General features: G+C 49.7%; 1 protein-coding gene across 1 annotated transcript; it reads right to left on the bottom strand.

The window, feature by feature from the left end:
* LOC124044490 (ATP-binding cassette sub-family B member 6-like) lies at nt 1-27904 on the bottom strand. The gene is made up of 12 exons (XM_046364119.1): nt 27863-27904; nt 20185-20257; nt 16442-16634; nt 16129-16250; nt 13509-13618; nt 13307-13372; nt 12974-13099; nt 11324-11400; nt 10787-10850; nt 1397-1482; nt 318-375; nt 1-114 (listed from the first exon to the last, which is right to left on the bottom strand). Exons 1-12 carry the CDS (start codon nt 27902-27904, stop codon nt 1-3), a joined length of 1131 nt encoding a protein of 376 aa, XP_046220075.1.

Genomic DNA, 27904 nt, shown 5'->3' with positions numbered 1-27904 from the left:
TTAACTCACCCTGGATATATCCTGTTCATCAATACGGATGCATCCTCCCTGGACGTCATAGAAGCGAAACAGCAGACGGAGGATAGTGCTTTTACCTGAACCAGACTGGCCCACCTGCAGACACACACAGGGATTGTGGATGTTAAATGTGGGTGTCTGGGTCACAGTCTCACAGCCCAGACTGGCCCACCTGCAGACACACACAGGGATTGTGGATGTTAAATGTGGGTGTCTGGGTGAGGAGGTCATGTGTTTTTATGCTCCTTTTAGTTCATGTTAGTCATGTAATGAAAGGCTATCTGAAAAGTTGAACATACCAGAGCAACAGTCTGGCCGGCCATCACAGTGAACGATATACCCCTGAGAATCACATTCCTGAGGAAAGCAACACAGATACACAGTCCTACTTCATTTGATTAGGGTGCACACACTGCCAAGAGTTTTACAGATTCTAAATTGACAGGTGAAGGCAAATGACAGGTTGATGCCTAGCTGTAATACAAGCTCTGCTCTGTCCATGACTATCCATCTGTTAAATGTATGTATTGTCTGTCATGAGAGAATATGCCCATGACATCAGAGATTAACTACACACATTCTCATAACATCAGCGATTAACTACACACATTCTCATGACATCAGAGATTAACTACACACATTCTCATGACATCAGAGATTAACTACACACATTCTCATGACATCAGAGATTAACTACACACATTCTCATGACATCAGAGATTAACTACACACATTCTCATGACATCAGAGATGAACTACACATATTCTCATGACATCAGAGATTAACTACACATTCTCATGACAGAGATTAACTACACATTCTCATGACATCAGGGATTAACTACACACCTTCTCATGACATCAGAGATTAACTACACATTCTCATGACATCAGAGATGAACTACACATTCTCACGACATCAGAGATTAACTACACACATTCTCATGACATCAGAGATTAACTACACATTCTCATGACATCAGGGATTAACTACACACATTCTCATGACATCAGAGATTAACTACACACATTCTCATGACATCAGAGATTAACTACACATTCTCATGACATCAGAGATTAACTACACATTCTCACGACATCAGAGATTAACTACACATTCTCATGACATCAGAGATTAACTACACATTCTCATGACATCAGAGATTAACTACACACATTCTCATAACATCAGAGATTAACTACACATTCTCATGACATCAGAGATTAACTACACACATTCTCATAACATCAGAGATTAACTACACATGTTTTTTATGACATCAGAGATTAACTACACATGTTTTTTATGACATCAGAGATTAACTACACATGTTTTTATGACATCAGAGATTAACTACACATGTTTTTTATGACCTACCCCTCAGTGTAGCTGAAGCACACGTTCTGAAACTTCACCTCGCCCGTTGTCAACTGGAGGTCTGTGGCGCTGACATCGTCTTTCACCTGGACAAGACAACATGACAGGAAATGAGATCAACAGTGTGGTGAAACTCAGGGACTAGATGCACACAGTGTGGTGAAACTCAGGGACTAGATGCACAACAGTGTGGTGAAACTCAGGGACTAGATGCACAACAGTGTGGTGAAACTCAGGGACTAGATGCACAACAGTGTGGTGAAACTCAGGGACTAGATGCACAACAGTGTGGTGAAACTCAGGGACTAGATGCACACAGTGTGGTGAAACTCAGGGACTAGATGCACAACAGTGTGGTGAAACTCAGGGACTAGATGCACAACAGTGTGGTGAAACTCAGGGACTAGATGCACACAGTGTGGTGAAACTCAGGGACTAGATGCACAACAGTGTGGTGAAACTCAGGGACTAGATGCACAACAGTGTGGTGAAACTCAGGGACTAGATGCACAACAGTGTGGTGAAACTCAGGGACTAGATGCACACAGTGTGGTGAAACTCAGGGACTAGATGCACACAGTGTGGTGAAACTCAGGGACTAGATGCACACAGTGTGGTGAAACTCAGGGACTAGATGCACACAGTGTGGTGAAACTCAGGGACTAGATGCACACAGTGTGGTGAAACTCAGGGACTAGATGCACAACAGTGTGGTGAAACTCAGGGACTAGATGCACAACAGTGTGGTGAAACTCAGGGACTAGATGCACACAGTGTGGTGAAACTCAGGGACTAGATGCACAACAGTGTGGTGAAACTCAGGGACTAGATGCACACACTGTGGTGAAACTCAGGGACTAGATGCACACAGTGTGGTGAAACTCAGGGACTAGATGCACAACAGTGTGGTGAAACTCAGGGACTAGATGCACAACAGTGTGGTGAAACTCAGGGACTAGATGCACACAGTGTGGTGAAACTCAGGGACTAGATGCACACAGTGTGGTGAAACTCAGGGACTAGATGCACAACAGTGTGGTGAAACTCAGGGACTAGATGCAAACAGTGTGGTGAAACTCAGGGACTAGATGCACAACAGTGTGGTGAAACTCAGGGACTAGATGCACACAGTGTGGTGAAACTCAGGGACTAGATGCACAACAGTGTGGTGAAACTCAGGGACTAGATGCACAACAGTGTGGTGAAACTCAGGGACTAGATGCACAACAGTGTGGTGAAACTCAGGGACTAGATGCACACAGTGTGGTGAAACTCAGGGACTAGATGCACAACAGTGTGGTGAAACTCAGGGACTAGATGCACAACAGTGTGGTGAAACTCAGGGACTAGATGCACAACAGTGTGGTGAAACTCAGGGACTAGATGCACAACAGTGTGGTGAAACTCAGGGACTAGATGCACAACAGTGTGGTGAAACTCAGGGACTAGATGCACAACAGTGTGGTGAAACTCAGGGACTAGATGCACAACAGTGTGGTGAAACTCAGGGACTAGATGCACAACAGTGTGGTGAAACTCAGGGACTAGATGCACACAGTGTGGTGAAACTCAGGGACTAGATGCACACAGTGTTGTGTTCCCTGATGTGCTTTATGTATTGATTTGTTGTTAATAAAAAAAACATTTAAAAAAATAATAATTTTTAAAAAATGTTAAAATAGATGCACACAGTGGATCTCAGACATAAAAACAATATAACGCACCGCCTTGCAGTTACCGGCAAAGCATTTTTACCCTCCACCCGCTTCACTCCCCTCTCCACAGTCCCACAGCCCAGAGTCGCACAGTCCACAGTCTCACAGCCCAGAGTCCCACAGCCAACAGTCTCACAGCCCACAGTCGCACAGTCCACAGTCTCACAGCCCACAGTCTCACAGCCCACAGTCCCACAGCCGACAGTCCCACAGCCCAGAGTCCCACAGCCCAGAGTCGCACAGTCCACAGTCTCACAGCCCAAAGTCCCACAGCCCACAGTCTCACAGCCCAAAGTCCCACAGCCCAGAGCCCCACAGCCCACAGTCTCACAGCCCAGAGTCCCACAGCCCACAGTCTCACAGCCCAGAGTCCCACAGCCCAGAGCCCCACAGTCCACAGTCTCACAGCCCAGAGTCCCACAGCCCAGAGTCCCACAGCCCACAGTCTCACAGTCTCACAGCCCAGAGTCCCACAGCCCAGAGTCTCACAGCCCAGAGTCCCACAGTCTCACAGCCCACAGCCCACAGTCCCACAGCCCACAGTCTCACAGCCCACAGTCCCACATCCCAGAGTCCCACAGCCCAGAGTCCCATAGCCCACAGTCTCACAGTCTCACAGCCCAGAGTCCCACAGCCCAGAGTCTCACAGCCCAGAGTCCCACAGCCCAGACTCCCACAGTCTCACAGCCCCACAGCCCACAGTCTCACAGCTCACAGTCCCACAGCCCAGAGTTCCACAGCCCACAGACCCACAGCCCAGAGTCCCACAGTCTCACAGCCCACAGTCCCACAGTCTCACAGCCCACATCCCAGTCCCACAGCCCAGAGTCCCACAGTCTCACAACCCACAGTCTCACAGCCCACTGTCTCACAGCCCACTGTCTCACAGCCCACAGTCCCACAGCCCAGAGTCCCACAGCCCACAGTCTCACATCCCACAGTCTCACAGCCCACAGTCTCACAGCCCACAGTCCCACAGCCCAGAGTCTCACAGCCCAGAGTCCCACAGCCCAGAGTCCCACAGTCTCACAGCCCACAGTCTCACAGCCCACAGTCCCACCTCCCAGAGTCCCACAGCCCAGAGTCCCACAGTCCCACAGTCCACAGTCTCACAGCCCAGAGTCCCACAGCCCACAGTCTCACAGCCCAAAGTCCCACAGCCCGGAGTCCCACAGCCCACAGTCTCACAGCCCAGAGTCCCAAAGCCCAGAGTCCCACAGCCCACAGTCTCACAGTCTCACAGCCCAGAGTCCCACAGCCCAGAGTCTCACAGCCCAGAGTCCCATAGTCTCACAGCCCACAGCCCACAGTCCCACAGCCCACAGTCTCACAGCCCACAGTCCCACAGCCCAGAGTCCCACAGCCCAGAGTCCCACAGCCCACAGTCTCACAGTCTCACCGCCCAGAGTCCCACAGTCTCACAGCCCACAGTCCCACAGTCCCACAGTCTCACAGCCCACATCCCAAAGTCCCACAGCCCAGAGTCCCACAGTCTCACAGCCCACAGTCTCACAGCCCACAGTCCAGAGTCCCACAGCCCAGACTCCCACAGTCTCACAGCCCCACAGCCCACAGTCTCACACCTCACAGTCCCACAGCCCAGAGTTCCACAGCCCACAGTCCCACAGCCCAGAGTCCCACAGTCTCACAGCCCACAGTCCCACAGTCCCACAGTCTCACAGCCTACATCCCAAAGTCCCACAGCCCAGAGTCCCACAGTCTCACAGCCCACAGTCCCACAGCCCAGAGTCCCACAGCCCACAGTCTCACAGCCCACAGTCTCACAGCCCACAGTCTCACAGCCCACAGTCCCACAGCCCAGAGTCCCACAGCCCAGAGTCCCACAGTCTCACAGCCCAGAGTCCCACAGCCCAGAGTCCCACAGTCTCACAGCCCACAGTCCCACAGTCCCACAGTCTCACAGCCCACAGTCCCACATCCCAGAGTCCCACAGCCCAGAGTCCCACAGCCCTCGGTCTCACAGCCCAAAGTCCCACAGCCCAGAGCCCCACAGCCCACAGTCTCACAGCCCAGAGTCCCACAGCCCACAGTCTCACAGCCCAGAGTCCCACAGCCCAGAGTCCCACAGCCCACAGTCTCACAGTATCACAGCCCAGAGTCCCACAGCCCAGAGTCTCACAGCCCAGAGTCCCACAGTCTCTCAGCCCACAGTCCACAGTCCCACAGCCCACAGTCTCACAGCCCACAGTCCCACAGCCCAGAGTCCCACAGCCCAGAGTCCCACAGCCCACAGTCTCACAGTCTCACAACCCAGAGTCCCACAGCCCAGAGTCTCACAACCCAGAGTCCCACAGCCCAGAGTCTCACAGCCCAGACTCCCACAGTCTCACAGCCCCACAGCTCACAGTCCCACAGCCCAGAGTTCCACAGCCCACAGTCCCACAGCCCAGAGTCCCACAGTCTCACAGCCCACAGTCCCACAGTCCCACAGTCTCACAGCCCACATCCCAGAGTCCCACAGCCCAGAGTCCCACAGTCTCACAACCCACAGTCTCACAGCCCACTGTCTCACAGCCCACAGTCCCACAGCCCAGAGTCCTACAGCCCACAGTCTCACAGCCCACAGTCTCACAGCCCACAGTCTCACAGCCCAGAGTCCCACAGCCCAGAGTCCCACAGTCCCACAGCCCAGAGTCCCACAGTCTCACAGCCCACAGTCCCACAGTCCCACAGTCTCACAGCCCACAGTCCCACATCCCAGAGTCCCACAGCCCAGAGTCACACAGTCTCACAGCCAACAGTCTCACAGCCCACAGTCTCACAGCCCACAGTCTCACAGCCCACAGTCCCACAGCCCAGAGTCCCACAGTCTCACAGCCCAGAGTCCCACAGCCCAGAGTCCCACAGTCTCACAGCCCAGAGTCCCACAGCCCAGAGTCCCACAGTCCAGAGCCCCACAGTCCCACAGTCCACAGTCTCACAGCCCAGAGTCCCACAGTCCAGAGCCCCACAGTCCCACAGTCCACAGTCTCACAGCCCAGAGTCCCACAGCCCAGAGTACCACAGTCCAGAGGCCCACAGCCCAGAGTCCCACAGCCCACAGTCCCACAGCCCAGAGTCCCACAGTCCCACAGCACTACAGTCCCACAGTCCCACAGCACCACAGTCCCACAGCCCAGAGTCCCACAGTCGCACAGCACCACAGTTCCACAGCCCACAGTCCAGAGTCCCACAGCCCAGAGTCCCACAGTCCAGAGTCGCACAGCCCAGAGTCGCACAGCCCAGTGTCCCACAGCCCAGAGTCCCACAGCTCACAGTCCCACAACCCAGAGTCCCACAGCCCAGAGTCCCACAGCCCAGAGTCCCACAGCCCACAGCCCAGAGTCCCACAGCCCACAGCCCACAGTCCCACAGCACCACAGTCCCACAGCACCACATTCCCACAGCCCAGAGTCCCACAGCCCAGAATCCCACAGCCCACAGTCTCACAGTCTCACAGCCCAGAGTCCCACAGCCCAGAGTCTCACAGCCCAGAGTCCCACAGCCCAGACTCCCACAGTCTCACAGCCCCACAGCTCACAGTCCCACAGCCCAGAGTTCCACAGCCCACAGTCCCACAGCCCAGAGTCCCACAGTCTCACAACCCACAGTCTCACAGCCCACTGTCTCACAGCCCACAGTCCCACAGCCCAGAGTCCCACAGCCCACAGTCTCACAGTCTCACAGCCCAGAGTCCCACAGCCCAGAATCCCACAGTCCAGAGCCCCACAGTTCCACAGTCCACAGTCCCACAGTCCAGAGTCACACAGTCCAGGGTCCCACAGTCCAGAGTCCCACAGCCCAGAGTCCCACAGTCCCACAACCCAGAGTCCCACAACCCAGAGTCCCACAGCCCACAGCCCAGAGTCCCACAGCCCACAGCCCAGAGTCCCACAGCCCACACCCCACAGCCCAGAGTCCTACAGTCCCACAGCACTACAGTCCCACAGCACCACAGTCCCACAGCCCAGAGTTCCACAGTCTCACAGCCCACAGCACCACAGTCCCACAGCCCACAGTCCAGAGTCCCACAGCCCCACAGCATCACAGCCCAGAGTCCCAAAGCCCACAGCACCACAGTCCCACAGTCCAGAGTCCCACAGCCCACAGTCCCACAGCCCAGAGTCCCACAGTCCAGAGTCCCACAGCCCAGAGTCCCACAGCCCAGAGTCCCACAGCCCAGAGTCCCACAGCCCACAGTCCCACAGCCCAGAGTCCCACAGTCCCACAGCACTACAGTCCCACAGTCCCACAGCACCACAGTCCCACAGCCCAGAGTCCCACAGTCGCACAGCACCACAGTTCCACAGCCCACAGTCCAGAGTCCCACAGCCCAGAGTCCCACAGTCCAGAGTCGCACAGCCCAGAGTCGCACAGCCCAGTGTCCCACAGCCCAGAGTCCCACAGCTCACAGTCCCACAACCCAGAGTCCCACAGCCCAGAGTCCCACAGCCCACAGCCCAGAGTCCCACAGCCCACAGCCCACAGTCCCACAGCACCACAGTCCCACAGCACCACATTCCCACAGCCCAGAGTCCCACAGCCCAGAATCCCACAGCCCACAGTCTCACAGTCTCACAGCCCAGAGTCCCACAGCCCAGAGTCTCACAGCCCAGAGTCCCACAGCCCAGACTCCCACAGTCTCACAGCCCCACAGCTCACAGTCCCACAGCCCAGAGTTCCACAGCCCACAGTCCCACAGCCCAGAGTCCCACAGTCTCACAACCCACAGTCTCACAGCCCACTGTCTCACAGCCCACAGTCCCACAGCCCAGAGTCCCACAGCCCACAGTCTCACAGTCTCACAGCCCAGAGTCCCACAGCCCAGAATCCCACAGTCCAGAGCCCCACAGTTCCACAGTCCACAGTCCCACAGTCCAGAGTCCCACAGTCCAGGGTCCCACAGTCCAGAGTCCCACAGCCCAGAGTCCCACAGTCCCACAACCCAGAGTCCCACAACCCAGAGTCCCACAGCCCACAGCCCAGAGTCCCACAGCCCACAGCCCAGAGTCCCACAGCCCACACCCCACAGCCCAGAGTCCTACAGTCCCACAGCACTACAGTCCCACAGCACCACAGTCCCACAGCCCAGAGTTCCACAGTCTCACAGCCCACAGCACCACAGTCCCACAGCCCACAGTCCAGAGTCCCACAGCCCCACAGCATCACAGCCCAGAGTCCCAAAGCCCACAGCACCACAGTCCCACAGTCCAGAGTCCCACAGCCCACAGTCCCACAGCCCAGAGTCCCACAGCATCACAGCCCAGAGTCCAGAGCCTCAAGTCCCACAGCCCAGAGTCCCACAGCCCAGAGTCCCACAGCCCAGAGTCCCACAGCCCAGAGTCCCACAGCCCAGAGTCCCACAGCCCAGTCCTGAAGCCCACAGTCCCACAACCCAGAGTCCCACAGCCCAGAGTCCCACAGCCCAGAGTCCCACAGCCCACAGCCCAGAGCGCCACAGCCCACAGCCCAGAGTCCCACAGCCCAGAGTCCCATAGCCCACAGCCCACAGCCCAGAGTCCCACAGCCCAGAGTCCCATATCCCAGAGTCCCACAGTCCAGTCCCACATCCCAGAGTCCCACAGCCCAGAGTCCCACAGCCCATAGGCCCACAGCACCACAGTCCCACAGCCCACAGTCCAGAATCCCACAGCCCAGAGTCCCACAGTCCAGAGTCGCACAGCCCAGAGTCGCACAGCCCAGAGTCCCACAGCACTACAGTCCCACAGTTCCACAGCCCACAGCACCACAGTCCCACAGCCCAGAGTTTCACAGTCCCACAGTCCCACAGTCCACAGTCCCACAGCCCCACAGCCCACAGCACCACAGCCCAGAGTCTCAAAGCCCACAGCACCACAGTCCCACAGTCCAGAGTCCCATATCCCAGAGTCCCACAGTCCAGTCCCACATCCCAGAGTCCCACAGCCCAGATTCCCACAGCCCATACTCCCACAGCACCACAGTCCCACAGCCCACAGCCCCGAGTCCCACAGCATCACAGCCCAGAGTCCCACAGCACCACAGTCCCACAGTCCAGAGTCCCACAGCCCAGAGTCCCACAGCCCATAGCACCACAGTCCCACAGCACCACAGTCCCACAGCACCACAGTCCCACAGCACCACAGTCCCACAGCCCACAGCACCACAGTCCCACAGCAAAACAGTCCCACAGCACCACAGTCCCACAGCACCACAGTCCCACAGCCCACAGCACTACAGTCCCACAGCACTATAGTCCTACAGCCCAGAGTCCCACAGTCCCACAGCCCAGAGTCCCACAGTCCAGAGTCCCACAGCACTACAGTCCCACAGCCCAGAGTCCCACATTACCACAGTCCCACAGCCCAGAGTCCCACTGTCCACAGCACCACAGCCAGAGACAGAGGAGACAGAGATGGAGCGGGAGAGGGAGACGGAGCGGGAGAGGGAGACGGAGCGGGAGAGGGAGACGGAGAGGGGGGAGAGGGAGACAGAGACAGAGATGGAGATGGAGCGGGAGAGGGAGACAGAGACAGAGACAGAGATGGAGCGGGAGAGGGAGACGGAGAGGGGGGAGAGGGAGACAGAGACAGAGACAGAGATGGAGCGGGAGAGGGAGACTGAGAGGGGGAGAGGGAGACAGAGAGGGGGGAGAGGGAGACGGAGCGGGAGAGGGAGACAGAGACAGAGATGGAGATGGAGCGGGAGAGGGAGACGGAGACAGAGACAGAGATGGAGCGGGAGAGGGAGACGGAGAGGCTGGAGAGGGAAACAGAGAGGGGGAGAGGGACACAGAGAGGAGGGAGAGGGAGACGGAGCGGGAGAGGGAGACGGAGAGGGGGAGAGGGAGACAGAGAGGGGGAGAGGGAGACAGAGACAGAGATGGAGCAGGAGAGGGAGAGGGAGACGGAGCGGGAGAGGGAGACAGAGAGGGGGGAGAGGGAGACAGAGAGGGGGAGAGGGAGACAGAGACAGAGATGGAGCAGGAGAGGGAGAGGGAGAGGGAGAGGGAGAAGGAGACAGAGATGGAGCGGGAGAGGGAGACGGAGCGGAAGAGGGAGACGGAGACAGAGACAGAGATGGAGCGGGAGAGGGAGACAGAGAGGGGGGAGAGGGAGACAGAGACAGAGACAGAGACGGAGCGGGAGAGGGAGACGGAGACAGAGACAGAGACGGAGCGGGAGAGGGAGACGGAGCGGAAGAGGGAGACGGAGACAGAGAGGTGGGAGAGGGAGACAGAGAGGGGGGAGAGGGAGACAGAGAGGTGGGAGAGGGAGACGGAGACAGAGACAGAGACGGAGCGGGAGAGGGAGACGGAGAGGGGGGGAGAGAGACGGAGATAGAGATGGAGCGGGAGAGGAAGACGGAGAGCGGGGAGAGGGAGACGGAGACAGAGACAGAGATGGAGCGGGAGAGGGAGACAGAGAGGGGGGAGAGGGAGACAGAGAGGTGGGAGAGGGAGACGGAGACAGAGACAGAGACGAAGCGGGAGAGGGAGACGGAGAGGGGGGAGAGGGAGACGGAGATAGAGATGGAGCGGGAGAGGAAGACGGAGAGCGGGGAGAGGGAGACGGAGAGGGAGGGCAGGAGCAGGGGCAAACACACGGACGGGGACACAAACACAAACCTGACCATGGCCTCAGCAGTTTAAATGATAAACACGTCTCATTACCCCTCAGATACAGGAGTAACTCACCTCTTTGTGTTCTGTTAAGATCTTGAACATGTTCTCCATGTCAATAAAGGAACTCTGGATTAGTCTGTGGAGAGAATATGTTGAGTTATCCAGTAACGAAGGCATAGCGAAATGCATGTGACTGTAGATCTCACCTGTAATCTGTACCAGACCAGTTGATCTCACCTGTAATCTGTACCAGACCAGGTGATCTCACCTGTAATATGTACCTGACCAGTTGATCTCACCTGTAATATGTACCAGACCAGGTGATCTCACCTGTAATATGTACCAGGCCAGTTGATCTCAACTATAATCTGTACCAGACCAGGTGATCTCACCTGTAATATGAACCAGACCAGGTGATCTCACCTGTAATCTGTACCTGACCAGTTGATCTCACCTGTAATATGTACCAGGCCAGTTGATCTCAACTGTAATATGTACCAGACCAGGTGAGCTCACCTGTAATATGTACCAAACCAGGTGATCTCACCTGTAATATGTACCAGACCAGGTCATCTCACCTGTAATATGTACCAGACCAGGTGATCTCACCTGTAATATGTACCAAACCAGTTGAGAGGAGTGTACAGCTGGATGATGTAGGTGCCAAACAGGACATAGTCACCAACCTAAGGAGAAGTGGGCAGACCAATAACACACAACCACATTCAATTCACTATCATCCCTGCTGACTAACACCCTGCTGACTAACACCCTGCTGACTAACACCCTGACTAACACCCTGCTGACCAACACCCTGCTGACTAACACCCTGCTGACTAACACCCTGCTGACTAACACCCTGTTAACTAACACCCTGCTGACTAACACCCTGCTGACTAACACCCTGCTGACTAACACCCTGTTAACTAACACCCTGACTAACACTCTGCTGACTAACACCCTGCTAACTAACACCCTGACTAACACCCTGACAAACACCCTGCTGACTAACACCCTGACTAACACCCTGCTGACTAACACCCTGCTGACTAACACCCTGCTAACTAACACCCTGACTAACACCCTGCTAACTAACACCCTGCTGACTAACACCCTGCTGACTAACACCCTGTTAACTAACACCCTGACTAACACTCTGCTGACTAACACCCTGCTAACTAACACCCTGACTAACACCCTGACAAACACCCTGCTGACTAACACCCTGACTAACACCCTGACAAACACCCTGCTGACTAACACCCTGCTGACTAACACCCTGCTGACTAACACTCTGCTAACTAACACCCTGCTGACTAACACCCTGCTGACTAACACCCTGCTGACTAACACCCTGCTGACCAACACCCTGACTAACACCCTGCTGACTAACACCCTGCTGACTAACACCCTGCTGACTAACACCCCTGACTAACACCCTGACTAACACCCTGCTGACTAACACCCTGCTGACTAACACCCTGCTGACTAACACCCTGACCAACACCCTGCTGACTAACACCCTGCTGACTAACACCCTGCTGACCAACACCCTGCTGACTAACACCCTGCTAACTAACACCCTGCTAACTAACACCCTGACCAACACCCTGCTGACTAACACCCTGCTGACTAACACCCTGCTGACCAACACCCTGCTGACTAACACCCTGCTGACTAACACCCTGCTGACTAACACCCTGACTAACACCCTGCTAACTAACACCCTGCTGACTAACACCCTGACTAACACCCTGCTGACTAACACCCTGCTGACTAACACCCTGCTGACTAACACCCTGACTAACACCCTGACTAACACCCTGCTGACTAACACCCTGCTGACTAACACCCTGCTGACTAACACTCTGCTGACTAACACCCTGCTGACTAACACCCTGCTGACTAACACCCTGCTGACTAACACCCTGACTAACACCCTGACTAACACCCTGCTGACTGTAGCTCAGTTGGTAGAGCATGGCGCTTGTAACGCCAGGATAGTGGGTTCAATCCCCGGGACCACCCATACGTAGAATGTATGCACACATGACTGTAAGTCGCTTTGGATAAAAGCGTCTGCTAAATGGCATATATTAACACCCTGCTAACTAACACCCTGACAAACACCCTGCTGACTAACACCCTGCTGACTAACACCCTGCTGACTAACACCCTACTGACTAACACCCTGACTAACATCAAGAGAGATCACGTATAAATAGAGAAGGAATCAGAGGATGCCAATGTGGGCTGTACCTGGAACTGGCCTTCTGTGACCATGTAAGCACAGAGCAGAGAACCTGCTAATAGCCCTGAGCCAATGATCAGGTTCTGGGTCTGGTTCAGTAGGGCCAACGAGGCGTTGGTCTTCCACTCTGACTGCTGCAGACAGGACAGGGGAACACCAATCACCAGCTAGCTACCTCAACATCAACCAATCAGGACAGGAGAGCACAATCCTCAGCTAGCTACCTCAACATCAACCAATCAGGAGAGCACAATATCTACATCTCAGACTGTATAGATGTCAATACCCCAACAACAGGACCTGGAGATCGTAAAGTCAGGGAATGTTCGATATCCTTTTACCTGGTACTTCAGAATTGCCTCCTCGAAGCAGGTCACTTCATACCCCTCAGCATTGTAATATTTCACCTGCAACAAAAGGTTTGCCTGAAAGCAGGGTTTATCTGGGTAGTAAGCTGTTGAGGAGGTTGGGATGTGAAAAGGGGTCTGGGTAAAGTTTAGGTTTGAGGTTAGCAGGGGGTATTGGATATGGCTCAGTCAGTACCGTCTCAAAGTTGAGCAGCGAGTCCACAGCCTTAGACTTGGCGTTGTTGTCCTGAGTGTTCATGTCTCGTCTGTACTTGGTCCTCCACTCAGTGATCAGGATGGTGAAAGCTGGGGAATAAAATGTGCTTTCAGAGGACAACCTGGGCTCCAAACAAGGGACCCTCTGAACACCTCGGCCACTGTCACCCACAATGCATCGTTATCTGTCACGCTACTAACGCTGCTATCGGCTACAAGAAGTCATCAAACTGAGTCTGTCCTCTGTCAGTATCATTGTGTCATAGAATAGGACCTGTCACTGATATGCACCAAAACTTCATACTCAAGAAACACTGTCAATACCACTGATTTCTGCATCCAGGGTGAAAGGTTTTTTGGAGTCAGTGGCATTGACAGTGTTTCTTGAGTATGAAGTTTTGGTGCATATCAGAAACTCTAGTTCTACGGGCTGAAGACTTCGAGGGTGACAGAAACTCTAGTTCTACGGGCTGGAGACGTTGAGGGTGACAGAAACTCTAGTTATACGGGCGGAGACGTCCAGGGTGACAGAAACTCTAGTTCTACGGGCTGGAGACATCGAGGGTGACAGAAACTCTAGTTCTACGGGCTGGAAATGTTCAGGGTGACAGACACTCTAGTTCTACGGGCTGGAGATGTCCAGGGTGACAGAAATTCTAATTCTACGGGCTGCATGCGTCGAGGGTGACAGAAACTCTAGTTATACGGGCGGAGACGTCCAGGGTGACAGAAACTCTAGTTATATGGGCTGGAGATGTCCAGGGTCACAGATACTCTAGTTCTACGGGCTTGCTGCCCAGGGTGACAGAAACTCTAGTTCTACGTGCTGGAGATGTCCAGGGTGACAGAAACTCTAGTTCTACGGGCTGCATGCGTCGAGGGTGACAGAACCTCTAGTTATATGGACGGAGACGTCCAGGGTCACAGAAACTCTAGTTCTACGGGCTGGATACATCGAGGGTGACAGAAACTCTAGTTCTACGGGCTGGAGATGCCCAGGGTGACAGAAACTCTAGTTCTACAGGCTGGAGATGCCCAGGGTGACAGAAACTCTAGTTCTACGGGCTGGAGATGTCCAGGGTGACAGAAACTCTAGTTATACGGGCGGAGATGTCCAGGGTGACAGAACCTCTAGTTCTACGGGCTGGATACATCGAGGGTGACAGAAACTCTAGTTCTACGGGCTGGATACGTCGAGGGTGACAGAAACTCTAGTTCTAAGGGCGGAGATGTCCAGGGTGACACAAACTCTAGTTCTACGGGCTGGAAACGTCGAGGGTGACAGAAACTCTAGTTCTACGGGCTGGAGATGTCGAGTGTGACAGAAACTCTAGTTCTACGGGCGGAGATGTCCAGGGTGACAGAAACTCTAGTTCTACGGGCTGGAGATGTTGAAGGTGACAGAAACTCTAGTTCTACGGGCTGGAGACGTCGAGGGTGACAGAAACTCTAGTTCTACGGACTGGAGACGTCGAGGGTGACAGAAACTCTAGTTCTACGGGCTGGAGACGTTGAGGGTGACAGAAACTCTAGTTCTACGGGTTCAATATGTCGAGGGTGGTCCTTCTGTAGCTCAGTTGGTAGAGCATGGCGCTTGTAACGCCAGGGTAGTGGGTTCGATTCCCGGGACCACCCATACGTAGAATGTATGCACACATGACTGTAAGTCGCTTTGGATAAAAGCGTCTGCTAAATGGCATATATTAGAAACTCTAGTTCTATGGGCTGGAGACATCGAGGGTGACAGAAACTCTAGTTCTACGGGCTGGAGACTTTGAGGGTGACAGAAACTCTAGTTATACGTGCTGGAGACGTCCAGGGTGACAGAAACTCTAGTTCTACAGGCTGGAGACGTCGAGGGTGACAGAAACTCTAGTTCTACGGGCTGGAGACTTCGAGGGTGACAGAAACTCTAGTTATACGGGCTGGAGATGTCCAGGGTCACAGAAACTCTAGTTCTATGGGCTGGAGATGTCCAGGGTGACAGAAACTCTAGTTCTACGGGCTGTAGACTTTGAGGGTGACAGAAACTCTAGTTCTACGGGCTGGAGACTTTGAGGGTGACAGAAACTTTAGTTCTACGGGCTGGAGATGTCCAGGGTGACATAAACTCTAGTTCTACGGGCGGAGACATCGAGGTTGACAGAAACTCTAGTTCTACGGGCTGGAGACTTCGAGGGTGACAGAAACTCTAGTTATACGGGCGGAGACGTCCAGGGTGACAGAAACTCTAGTTCTACGGGCTGGAGACTTCGAGGGTGACAGAAACTCTAGTTCTACGGACTGGAGACGTCATGACGGCCACTACTTGTGCACACACAACTAACTAGCTAGTGATTCCACACAACTAACTAGTTAGTGATTCCACACAACTAACTAGTTAGTGATTCCACAACTAACTAGCTAGCGACTCCACACAACTAACTAGCTAGCGATTCCACACAACTAACTAGCTAGCGATTCCACACAACTAACTAGCTAGTTATTCCACACAACTAACTATTTAGTGATTCCACACAACTAACTAGCTAGCGATTCCACACAAATAACTAGCCTAGCTAGCGATTCCACATCAGCTAAACCTGAATCAGTAAACTCACTGAGGTAGATCAGCAAGCAGATGAAGACGATGAGGCCGAACAAGGCACTGAAGTAGGATACAAAGTAGAGGATGGCGATGAGTATATCAGCGATGGTGGGCAGGATACTGAAGATGATGTAGCTGAGGAGAGAGAGAGGAGAGAGAGGGTGGCAGGATACTGAAGATGATGTAGCTGAGGAGAGAGAGGGGAGAGAGGGTGGCAGGATAATGAAGATGGTGTAGCTGAGGAGAGAGAGGGGAGAGAGGCTGGTAGGATACTGATAGGATAGATTGAGCTGATATGGGTGAGTGTGTGTGTGGAGGGGGTGTACCTGAGCAGGTTGTTGATAGAAGATGTTCCTCGGTCTACACTACTCAGAACGTCCCCAGTGTGTCTCCCCAGGTGCCAGCGCAACGACAGGGAGTGGAGGTGACCAAACAGACGGACCTGAACCACCCTACTGGTGTATTGCTGGACCTGCGTCCACAGGAAGGACCTCAGGTTACTGATAAACCCTGATGTACCTGGGGAGGGAGGGAGGGAGGGAGGGAGGGAGGGAGGGAGGGAGGGAGGGAGGGAGGGAGGGAGGGAGGGAGGGAGGGAGGGAGGGAGGGAGGGAGGGAGGGAGGGAGGGAGGAGGGAGGGAGGGAGGGAGGGAGGGAGTAGGGGTGAAAAAGAGAGAGAGTCAAACCAGACAGTGAGAGACTCAGAGGAAGCCATTAATAGGTAACAGTAGCCATTAATAGGTAACAGTAGCCATTAATAGGTAACAGTGGCCATTAGTAGGCCATTAGTAGGCAACAGTAGCCATTAATAGGTAACAGTAGTCATTAATAGGTAACAGTAGCCATTACTAGGTATCAGTAGCCATTAATAGGTAAAACTAGCCATTAATAGGTAACAGTAGCCATTAATAGGTAACATTAGCCATTAATAGGTAACAGTAGCCATTAATAGGTAACAGTAGCCATTAATAGGTAACAGTAGCCATTTAGTAGGTAACAGTAGCCATTAGTAGGTAACAGTAGCCATTAGTAGGTAACAGTAGCCATTAATAGGTAACAGCATTAGTTGGTAACAGTGGCCATTAATAGGTAACAGTGGACATTAATAGGTAACAGTAGCCATGAATAGGTAACAGTAGCCATTAATAGGTCATTAATAGGTAACAGTAGCCATTAATAGGTCATTAATAGGTAACAATAGCCATTAATAGGTAACAGTGTTCATTAATAGGTAACGGTGGCCATTAATATGCCATTAATAGGTAACAGTAGCCATTAATAGGTCATTAATAGGTAACATAAGCCATTAATAGGCCAGTAATAGGTAACAGTGGTCATTAATAGGTAACAGTGGCCATTAATATGCCATTAATAGGTAACAGTAGCCAAGAACAGGTAACACAGCCATTAATAGGTAACAGTAGCCTTTAGTTGGTAACAGTGGTCATTAATAGGTAACAGTAGCCATTAGTTGGTAACAGTGGTCATTAATAGGTAACAGTAGCCATTAGTTGGTAACAGTGGTCATTAATAGGTAACAGTAGCCATTAGTAGGTAACAGTAGCCATTAGTTGGTAACAGTAGCCATTAATAGGTAACAGTAGCCATTAGTAGGTAACAGTAGCCATTAGTTGGTAACAGTAGCCATTAATAGGTAACAGTAGCCATTAGTAGGTAACAGTGGTCATTAATAGGTAACAGTAGCCATTAGTTGGTAACAGTGGTCATTAATAGGTAACAGTAGCCATTAGTAGGTAACAGTAGCCATTAGTTGGTAACAGTAGCCATTAATAGGTAACAGTAGCCATTAGTAGGTAACAGTAGCCATTAGTTGGTAACAGTAGCCATTAATAGGTAACAGTAGCCATTAGCCATTAATAGGTAACAGTAGCCAGGTAACAGTAATAGGTAACAGTAGCCATTAATAGGTAACAGTAGCCATTAGTTGGTAACAGTGGTCATTAATAGGTAACAGTAGCCATTAGTAGGTAACAGTAGCCATTAATAGGTAACAGTAGCCATTCGTAGGTAACAGTAGCCATTAGTAGGTAACAGTAGCCATGAATAGGTAACAGTGGCCATTAATTGGTAACAGTAGCCAATAATATGTCATTAATAGGTAACAGTAGCCATTAGTAGGTAACAGTAGCCATGAATAGATTACAGTGGCCATTAATAGGTAACAGTGGACATTAATAGGTAACAGTAGCCATGAATAGGTAACAGTAGCCATGAATAGGTAACAGTAGCCATTAATAGGTCATTAATAGGTAACAATAGCCATTAATAGGTAACAGTGGTCATTAATAGGTAACGTTGGCCATGATTAGGTAACAGTAGCCATTAATATGCCATTAATAGGTAACAGTAGCCAATAACAGGTAACAGCAGCCATTAATATGTCATTAATAGGTAACAGTAGCCATTAGTTGGTAACAGTAGCCATTAATAGGTAACAGTAGCCATTAGTAGGTAACAGTAGCCATTAGTTAGGTAACAGTAGCCATTAGTAGGTAACAGTAGCCATTAGTAGGTAACAGTAGCCATTAGTAGGTAACAGTAGCCATTAGTAAGGTAACAGTAGCCATTAAGGTAACAGTAGCCATTAGTAGGTAACAGTAGCCATTAGTAGGTAACAGTAGCCATTAATAGGTAACAGTAGCCATTAATAGGTAACAGTAGCCATTAAAAGGTAACAGTAGTCATTAATAGGTAACAGTAGCCATTAATAGGTAACAGTAGTCATTAATAGGTAACAGTAGCCATTAGTAGGTAACAGTAGCCATTAGTTGGTAAAAGTAGCCATTAATAGGTAACAGTGGCCATTAATAGGTAACAGTAGCCATTAATAGGTAAAAGTAGCCATTAATAGGTAACAATAGCCATTAGTTGGTAACAATAGCCATTAATAGGTAACAGTGGCCATTAATAGGCCATTAATAGCTAACAGTAGCCATTAATAGGTAACAGTAGCCATTAGTTCGTAACAGAAGCCATTAATAGGTAACAGTGGCCATTAATAGGTAAAAGTAGCCATTAGTAGGTAACATGAGCCATTAGTTGGTAACAGTAGCCATTAATAGGCCATTAATAGGTAACAGTAGCCATTAATAGGTAACAGTAGCCATTAGTTGGTAACAGTAGCCATTAATTAAGGTAACAGCGGCCATTAATAGGTAACAGTGGCCATTAATAGGTCATTAATAGGTAACAGTAGCCATTAATAGGTAACAGTAGCCATTAGTAGGTAACAGTAGCCATTAATAGGTAACAGTAGCCATTAGTAGGTAACAGTAGCCATTAATAGGTAAAAGTAGCCATTAGTAGGTAACATGAGCCATTAGTGGTAACAGTAGCCATTAATAGGCCATTAATAGGTAACAGTAGCCATTAATAGGTAACAGCAGCCATTAGTTGGTAACAGTAGCCATTAATAGGTAACAATAGGTAACAGGCCATTAATAGGTAACAGCAGCCATTAGTTGGTAACAGCAGCCATTAATAGGTAACAGCGGCCATTAATAGGTAACAGTGGCCATTAATAGGTCATTAATAGGTAACAGTAGCCATTAATAGGTAACAGTAGCCATTAGTTGGTAACAGTGGCCATTAGTTGGTAACAGTAGCCATTAGTTGGTAACAGTAGCCATTAATAGGTAACAGTGGCCATTAGTAGGTAACAGTAGCCATTAGTTGGTAACAGTAGCCATTAGTAGGTAACAGTAGCCATTAGTAGGTAACAGTAGCCATTAATAGGTAACAGTAGCCATTAGTTGGTAACAGTAGCAATTAATAGGTAACAGTAGCCATTAGTTGGTAACAGTAACCATTAATAGGTAACAGTAGCCATTAGTAGGTAACAGTAGCCATTAATAGGTAACAGTAGCCATTAGTAGGTAACAGTAGCCATTAATAGGTAACAGTAGCCATTAATAGGTAACAGTAGCCATTAGTTGGTAACAGTAGCCATTAGTTGGTAACAGTAGCCATTAATAGGTAACAGTAGCCATTAATAGGTAACAGTAGCCATTAGTAGGTCACAGTGATCGGAGTGTCCATTATTCCTCACCTGCCCCTCCACCCTGGAGGAATTTGAGCAGGACATAAATACTCACGGTGGTGGCCAGGGTCCATTCCAGCTGCTGCCATCAGACAGATTATTCACTAGGCAGATACAGGGACAGATTATTCACTAGGCAGATACAGGGACAGATGATTCACTAGGCAGATACAGAGGACAGATTATTCACTAGGCAGATACAGGGACAGATTATTCACTAGGCAGACACAGAGGACAAACACACACAGACAGATTATTCACTAGGCAGACACAGAGGACAAACACACACAGACAGATTATTCACTAGGCAGATACAGAGGACAAACACACACAGACAGATTATTCACTAGGCAGATACAGGGACAGATTATTCAGTAGACAGACACAGAGGACAAACACACACAGACAGATTATTCACTAGGCAGACACAGAGGACAAACACACACAGACAGATTATTCACTAGGCAGACACAGAGGACAAACACACACAGACAGATTATTCACTAGGCAGACACAGAGGACAAACACACACAGACAGATTATTCACTAGGCAGATACAGAGGACAAACACACACACACAGATTATTCACTAGGCAGATACAGGGACAGATTATTCAGTAGACAGACACAGAGGACAAACACACACAGACAGATTATTCACTAGGCAGATACAGGGACAGATTATTCACTAGGCAGATACAGGGACAGATTATTCACTAGGCAGATACAGAGGACAAACACACACAGACAGATTATTCACTAGGCAGACACAGAGGACAAACACACACAGACAGATTATTCACTAGGCAGATACAGAGGACAAACACACAGGGACAGATTATTCATTATGCAGACACAGGGACAGATTATTCATTAGGCAGAAAGCACGGGAAGATATTGTCGCTGTTTGATAAAAACCTCTTATCTCCAAAACAGAAACTTTTCAAGAAATGGGAAAACATTTCCATATTTTCCCGTTAAACTAACATTTTTATTTTATTTTATTTATTTCACCTTTATTTAACCAGGTAGGCTAGTTAAGAACAAGTTCTCATTTGCAACTGCGACCTGGCCAAGATAAAGCATAGCAGTGTGAACAGACAACACAGAGTTACACATGGAATAAACAATTAACAAGTCAATAACACAGTAGAAAAAAAGGGGAGTCTATATACATTGTGTGCAAAAGGCATGAGGAGGTAGGCGAATAATCCAGTTTTGCAGATTAATATCACTGGTGTGATAAATGATCAGATGGTCATGTACAGGTAGAGATATTGGTGTGCAAAAGAGCAGAAAAGTAAATAAATAAATCACTAGGCAGATACAGAGGACAAACACACACAGACAGATTATTCACTAGGCAGATACAGGGACAGATTATTCAGTAGACAGACACAGAGGACAAACACACACAGACAGATTATTCACTAGGCAGACACAGAGGACAAACACACACAGACAGATTATTCACTAGGCAGACACAGAGGACAAACACACACAGACAGATTATTCACTAGGCAGACACAGAGGACAAACACACACAGACAGATTATTCACTAGGCAGATACAGAGGACAAACACACACAGACAGATTATTCACTAGGCAGATACAGGGACAGATTATTCAGTAGACAGACACAGAGGACAAACACACACAGACAGATTATTCACTAGGCAGATACAGGGACAGATTATTCACTAGGCAGATACAGGGACAGATTATTCACTAGGCAGATACAGAGGACAAACACACACAGACAGATTATTCACTAGGCAGACACAGAGGACAAACACACACAGACAGATTATTCACTAGGCAGATACAGAGGACAAACACACAGGGACAGATTATTCATTATGCAGACACAGGGACAGATTATTCATTAGGCAGAAAGCACGGGAAGATATTGTCGCTGTTTGATAAAAACCTCTTATCTCCAAAACAGAAACTTTTCAAGAAATGGGAAAACATTTCCATATTTTCCCGTTAAACTAACATTTTTATTTTATTTTATTTATTTCACCTTTATTTAACCAGGTAGGCTAGTTAAGAACAAGTTCTCATTTGCAACTGCGACCTGGCCAAGATAAAGCATAGCAGTGTGAACAGACAACACAGAGTTACACATGGAATAAACAATTAACAAGTCAATAACACAGTAGAAAAAAAGGGGAGTCTATATACATTGTGTGCAAAAGGCATGAGGAGGTAGGCGAATAATTACAATTTTGCAGATTAATATCACTGGTGTGATAAATGATCAGATGGTCATGTACAGGTAGAGATATTGGTGTGCAAAAGAGCAGAAAAGTAAATAAATAAAAACAGTATGGGGATGAGGTAGGTAAAAATGGGTGGGCTATTTACCGATAGACTATGTACAGCTGCAGTGATCGGTTAGCTGCTCAGATAGCAGATGTTTGAAGTTGGTGAGGGAGATGAAAGTCTCCAACTTCAGCGATTTTTGCAATTCGTTCCAGTCACAGGCAGATGGAATGAAAGGCGGCCAAATGAGGTGTTGGCTTTAGGGATGATCAATGAGATACACCTGCTGGAGCGCGTGCTACGGATGGGTGTTGCCATCGTGACGAGTGAACTGAGATAAGGCGGAGCTTTACCTAGCATGGACTTGTAGATGACCTGGAGCCAGTGGGTCTGGCGACGAATATGTAGCAAGGGCCAGCCGACTAGAGCATACAAGTCACAGTGGTGGGTGGTATAAGGTGCTTTAGTGACAAAACGGATGGCACTGTGATAAACTGCATCCAGTTTGCTGAGTAGAGTGTTGGAAGCAATTTTGTAGATGACATCGCCGAAGTCGAGGATCGGTAGGATAGTCAGTTTTACTAGGATAAGCTTGGCGGCGTAAGTGAAGGAGGCTTTGTTGCGGAATAGAAAGCCGACTCTGGATTTGATTTTTGATCGGAGATGTTTGATATGAGTCTGGAAGGAGAGTTTGCAGTCTAGCCAGACACCTAGGTACTTATAGATGTCCACATATTCAAGGTCGGAACCATCCAGGGTGGTGATGCTGGTCAGGCGTGCGGGTGCAGGCAGAGAACGGTTGAAAAGCATGCATTTGGTTTTACTGGCGTTTAAGAGCAGTTGGAGGCCACGGAAGGAGTGTTGTATGGCATTGAAGCTCGTTTGGAGGTTAGATAGCACAATGTCCAAGGACGGGCCAGAAGTATATAGAATGGTGTCGTCTGCGTAGAGGTGGATCAGGGAATCGCCCGCAGCAAGAGCAACATCATTGATATATACAGAGAAAAGAGTCGGCCCGAGAATTGAACCCTGTGGCACCCCCATAGAGACTGCCAGAGGACCGGACAGCATGCCCTCCGATTTGACACACTGAACTCTGTCTGCAAAGTAAATGGTGAACCAGGCAAGGCAGTCATCCGAAAAACCGAGGCTACTGAGTCTGCCGATAAGAATATGGTGATTGACAGAGTCGAAAGCCTTGGCAAGGTCGATGAAGACGGCTGCACAGTACTGTCTTTTATCGATGGCGGTATGATATCGTTTAGTACCTTGAGCGTGGCTGAGGTGCACCCGTGACCGGCTCGGAAACCAGATTGCACAGCGGAGAAGTTACGGTGGGCTTCGAGATGGTCAGTGACCTGTTTGTTGACTTGGCTTTCGAAGACCTTAGATAGGCAGGGCAGGATGGATATAGGTCTGTAACAGTTTGGGTCCAGGGTGTCTCCCCCTTTGAAGAGGGGGATGACTGCGGCAGATTTCCAATCCTTGGGGATCTCAGACGATATGAAAGAGAGGTTGAACAGGCTGGTAATAGGGGTTGCGACAATGGCGGCGGATAGTTTCAGAAATAGAGGGTCCAGATTGTCAAGCCCAGCTGATTTGTACGGGTCCAGGTTTTGCAGCTCTTTCAGAACATCTGCTATCTGGATTTGGATAAAGGAGAACCTGGAGAGGCTTGGGCTAGTAGCTGCGGGGGGGCGGAGCTGTTGGCCGAGGTTGGAGTAGCCAGGCGGAAGGCATGGCCAGCTGTTGAGAAATGTTTGTTGAAGATTTCGATAATCATGGATTTATCGGTGGTGACCGTGTTACCTAGCCTCAGTGCAGTGGGCAGCTGGGAGGAGGTGTTCTTGTTCTCCATGGACTTCACAGTGTCCCAGAACTTTTTGGAGTTGGAGCTACAGGATGCAAACTTCTGCCTGAAGAAGCTTGCCTTAGCTTTCCTGACTGACTGCGTGTATTGGTTCCTGACTTCTATGAACAGTTGCATATCGTGGGGACTATTCGATGCTATTGCAGTCCGCCACAGGATATTTTTGTGCTGGTCAAGGGCAGTCAGGTCTGGAGTGAACCAAGGGCTATATCTGTTCTTAGTTCTGCATTTTCTGAACGGAGCATGCTTATCTAAAATGGTAGAATATATTCAGGGCATAATGCGCAGACAGGGGTATGGTGGGGTGCGGGTACAGCGGAGGTAAGCCCAGGCACTGGGTGATGATGAGAGAGGTTGTATCACTGGACATGCAGGTTGTAATGGGTGAGGTCACCGCATGTGTGGGAGGTGGGACAAAGGAGGTATCAGGGGTATGAAGAGTGGAACTAGGGGCTCCATTGTAAACTAAAACAATGATAACTAACCTGAACAACAGTATACAAGGCATATTGACATTTGAGAGAGACATACAGCGAGGCATACAGTAATCACAGGTGTTGATTTGGGAGAGCTAGCTAAAACAGTAGCTAAAACAGTACGTGAGACAACAACAGCTAATCAGCTAGCACAACAACAGCAGGTAAAATGGCGTTGACTAGGCAGGGAGGGTCGGATTAACTACATACGGAGCCTGAGTGCGGCTGGGGCCGACAGATAAAACATAAACAAGCAGAATGGAGTACCGTGATTAATGGACAGTCCAGCATGCATCAGCTATGTAGCCAAGTGATCAGTGTCCAGGGGGCAGCGGTGGATGGGGCAGGGAAGCTAGACTGGCCAGTTTTATCCAGGTTAAAAACTGTCTGGCTGTGCAGAAGGTAAAAGGTAAAAGCCGCTAGCAGTGGCTAACAATGACTAAATAGCTTGTAGCTAGTTAGCTGGTTAGCTTTTGGAGGTTCTTGAGTGTGTTCTAAAAATTAAAAATAATAGCGATTCCGTATCACATTGGGTGAGGCAGGTTACCGGAAGGTATAAACAAATTAAAAATCGAAAAGAGATTGAAAGTAAATATGGGTCCAGTGAGTGTTTGGGCCGCGGTGATTCAGATGGTTAGCAGGCCTGTGCTAACAAGCTAACAGTTAGTAGGCCGGGGCTAAACAAGGTAGCAGTTAGCGGACCGGGGCTAAACAAGGTAGCAGTTAGCGGACCGGGGCTAAACAAGCTAGCAGTTAGCAGGCCGAATTAGCAAGCAGGGAGATAGCGAGGGCTAGAAAGTTAGCCTTTGGGGGGCGTCGCGATGGGGTGAGTCTGTTCATGCGGTGACATCGATAGACCGGTCATGGGTCCGGATATTGTAGCACAGGAGTATGCTTCGGTGGTAGCACAGGAGCTCTGGCCGGGATAGATTCAAGCTAAGTGGGTGAAAACGCTGGCCAGGAGTAATCATCCGGGGTCGCAGTTAGCTAGTTAGCTAGTTGTGAAGATCCAGCTGAAAATGTTCCGTTTGCGGTGGGAATCCGGGGATTAAAAAATATATATATATATAGGTCCATTTGCTCTGGTTACAGTCGCGTTGTTCGAACTGGCGAGAGCTTTCCGAGCTAAAGGTTAGCTGATGACCGGTTAGCTGAAGACCGCTAGCAATGGTTTGCTGACTGATACCTGGTAGTTAGCTGGCTAGCTTCAGTAGAGGGGATCCGGATCCGAAGAAAATATAAGTACTTTAGAAAAAATAGCTACATTAGGTGAGGCGGGTTGCAGGAGAGTATTTGGAAGTTGAGGTTTAGCAAAATGTTTTAAAAGATATGCGAAGAAAAATATGTTTTAAAAAACTATATATACAAGGGACACGACACGACAAGACGTCCGACTGCTACGCCATCTTGGAACTACACTAACATGCAATAAGGAAACTTCAGAAGATACTTTAAATACATTTTCTTCGTCATGAAATCGATTCATAACATATCAAAGATTAAAATATACAACACTCAAAGACTAAATAGAGTAGGGAGCAGACTGGTTCATCTGAAATACTCCTTTAAGTTATAAACGCAATCGCAACCACACTGCCCTAACCCATCTGGACAAGAGGAATACCTATGTGAGAATGCTGTTCATCGACTACAGCTCGGCATTTAACACCATATTACCCTCCAAGCTCGTCATCAAGCTCGAGACCCTGGGTCTCGACCCCGCCCTGTGCAACTGGGTCCTGGACTTCCTGACGGACCGCCCCCAGGTGGTGAGGGTAGGCATGTCAGGCTGTACCACCGCCTGGTACGGCAACTGCTCTGCCCACAACAGTAAGGCTCTCCATAGTGAGGTCTGCACAATGCATCACCGGGGGCAAACTACCTGCCCTCCAGGACACCTACACCCCCCGATGTCACAGGAAGGCCATAAAGATCATCAAGGACAACAACCACCCGAGCCACTGCCTGTTCACCCCGCTATCATCCAGAAGGCGAGGTCAGTACAGGTGCATCAAAGCAGGGACCGACAGACTGAAAAACAGCTTCTATCTCAAGGCCATCAGACTGTTAAACAGCCACCACTAACATTGAGTGGCTGCTGCCAACACACTGACAACTCCAACCACTTCAATAATGGGAATTGATGGAAATTGATGTAAAATATATCACTAGCCACTTTAAACAATGCTACCTAATATAATGTTACATACCCTACATTATTCATCTCATATGCATACGTATATACTGTACTCTATATCATCTACTGCATCTTTATGTAATATATGTATCACTAGCCACTTTAACTATGCCACTTTGTTTACATACCCTACATTATTCATCTCATATGTATATACTGTCCTCGATACCATCTACTGCATCTTGCCTATGCCATTCTGTAACCATGTGTATGTGACAAATAAAATTTGATTTGATTTGATTTGATTTGACTCATATATCTTTATGTACATATTATTTATCCCTTTACACTTGTGTGTATAAGGTAGTAGTTGTGGAATTGTTAGGTTAGATTACTCGTTGGTTATTACTGCACTGTCGGAACTAGAAGCACAAGCATTTCGCTACACTCACATTAACATCTACTAACCATGTGTATGTGACCACTAACATCTGCTAACCATGTGTATATGACAAATAAATTTGATTTGATTTTAAACATAGAACAAGAGATTTGCAGACAAAATGGCGACTGATTTTGGTAGCCAAAAACAAATCACATAAAAGGTTGACAAACGGTGCCAGCCAATAGCTACCAGACAGTGAGAGTTACCAGTTCTTTGGGAAGCAGTGTTTCAGAACCCAAACGGTGCCAGCCAATAGCTACCAGACAGTGAGAGTTACCAGTTCTTTGGGAAGCAGTGTTTCAGAACCCAAACGGTTCCAGCCAATAGCTACCAGACAGTGAGAGTTACCAGTTCTTTGGGAAGCAGTGTTTCAGAACCCAAACGGTGCCAGCCAATAGCTACCAGACAGTGAGAGTTACCAGTTCTTTGGGAAGCAGTGTTTCAGAACCCAAACGGTGCCAGCCAATAGCTACCAGACAGTGAGAGTTACCAGTTCTTTGGGAAGCAGTGTTTCAGAACCCTGGGGGTTCAT

Source organism: Oncorhynchus gorbuscha, linkage group LG09, assembly GCF_021184085.1.
Source record: "Oncorhynchus gorbuscha isolate QuinsamMale2020 ecotype Even-year linkage group LG09, OgorEven_v1.0, whole genome shotgun sequence".
Taxonomy (NCBI): domain Eukaryota; kingdom Metazoa; phylum Chordata; class Actinopteri; order Salmoniformes; family Salmonidae; genus Oncorhynchus; species Oncorhynchus gorbuscha.
Note: the sequence above shows the minus strand (reverse complement) of the source record. Positions and strands in the feature narration are given on the sequence as shown.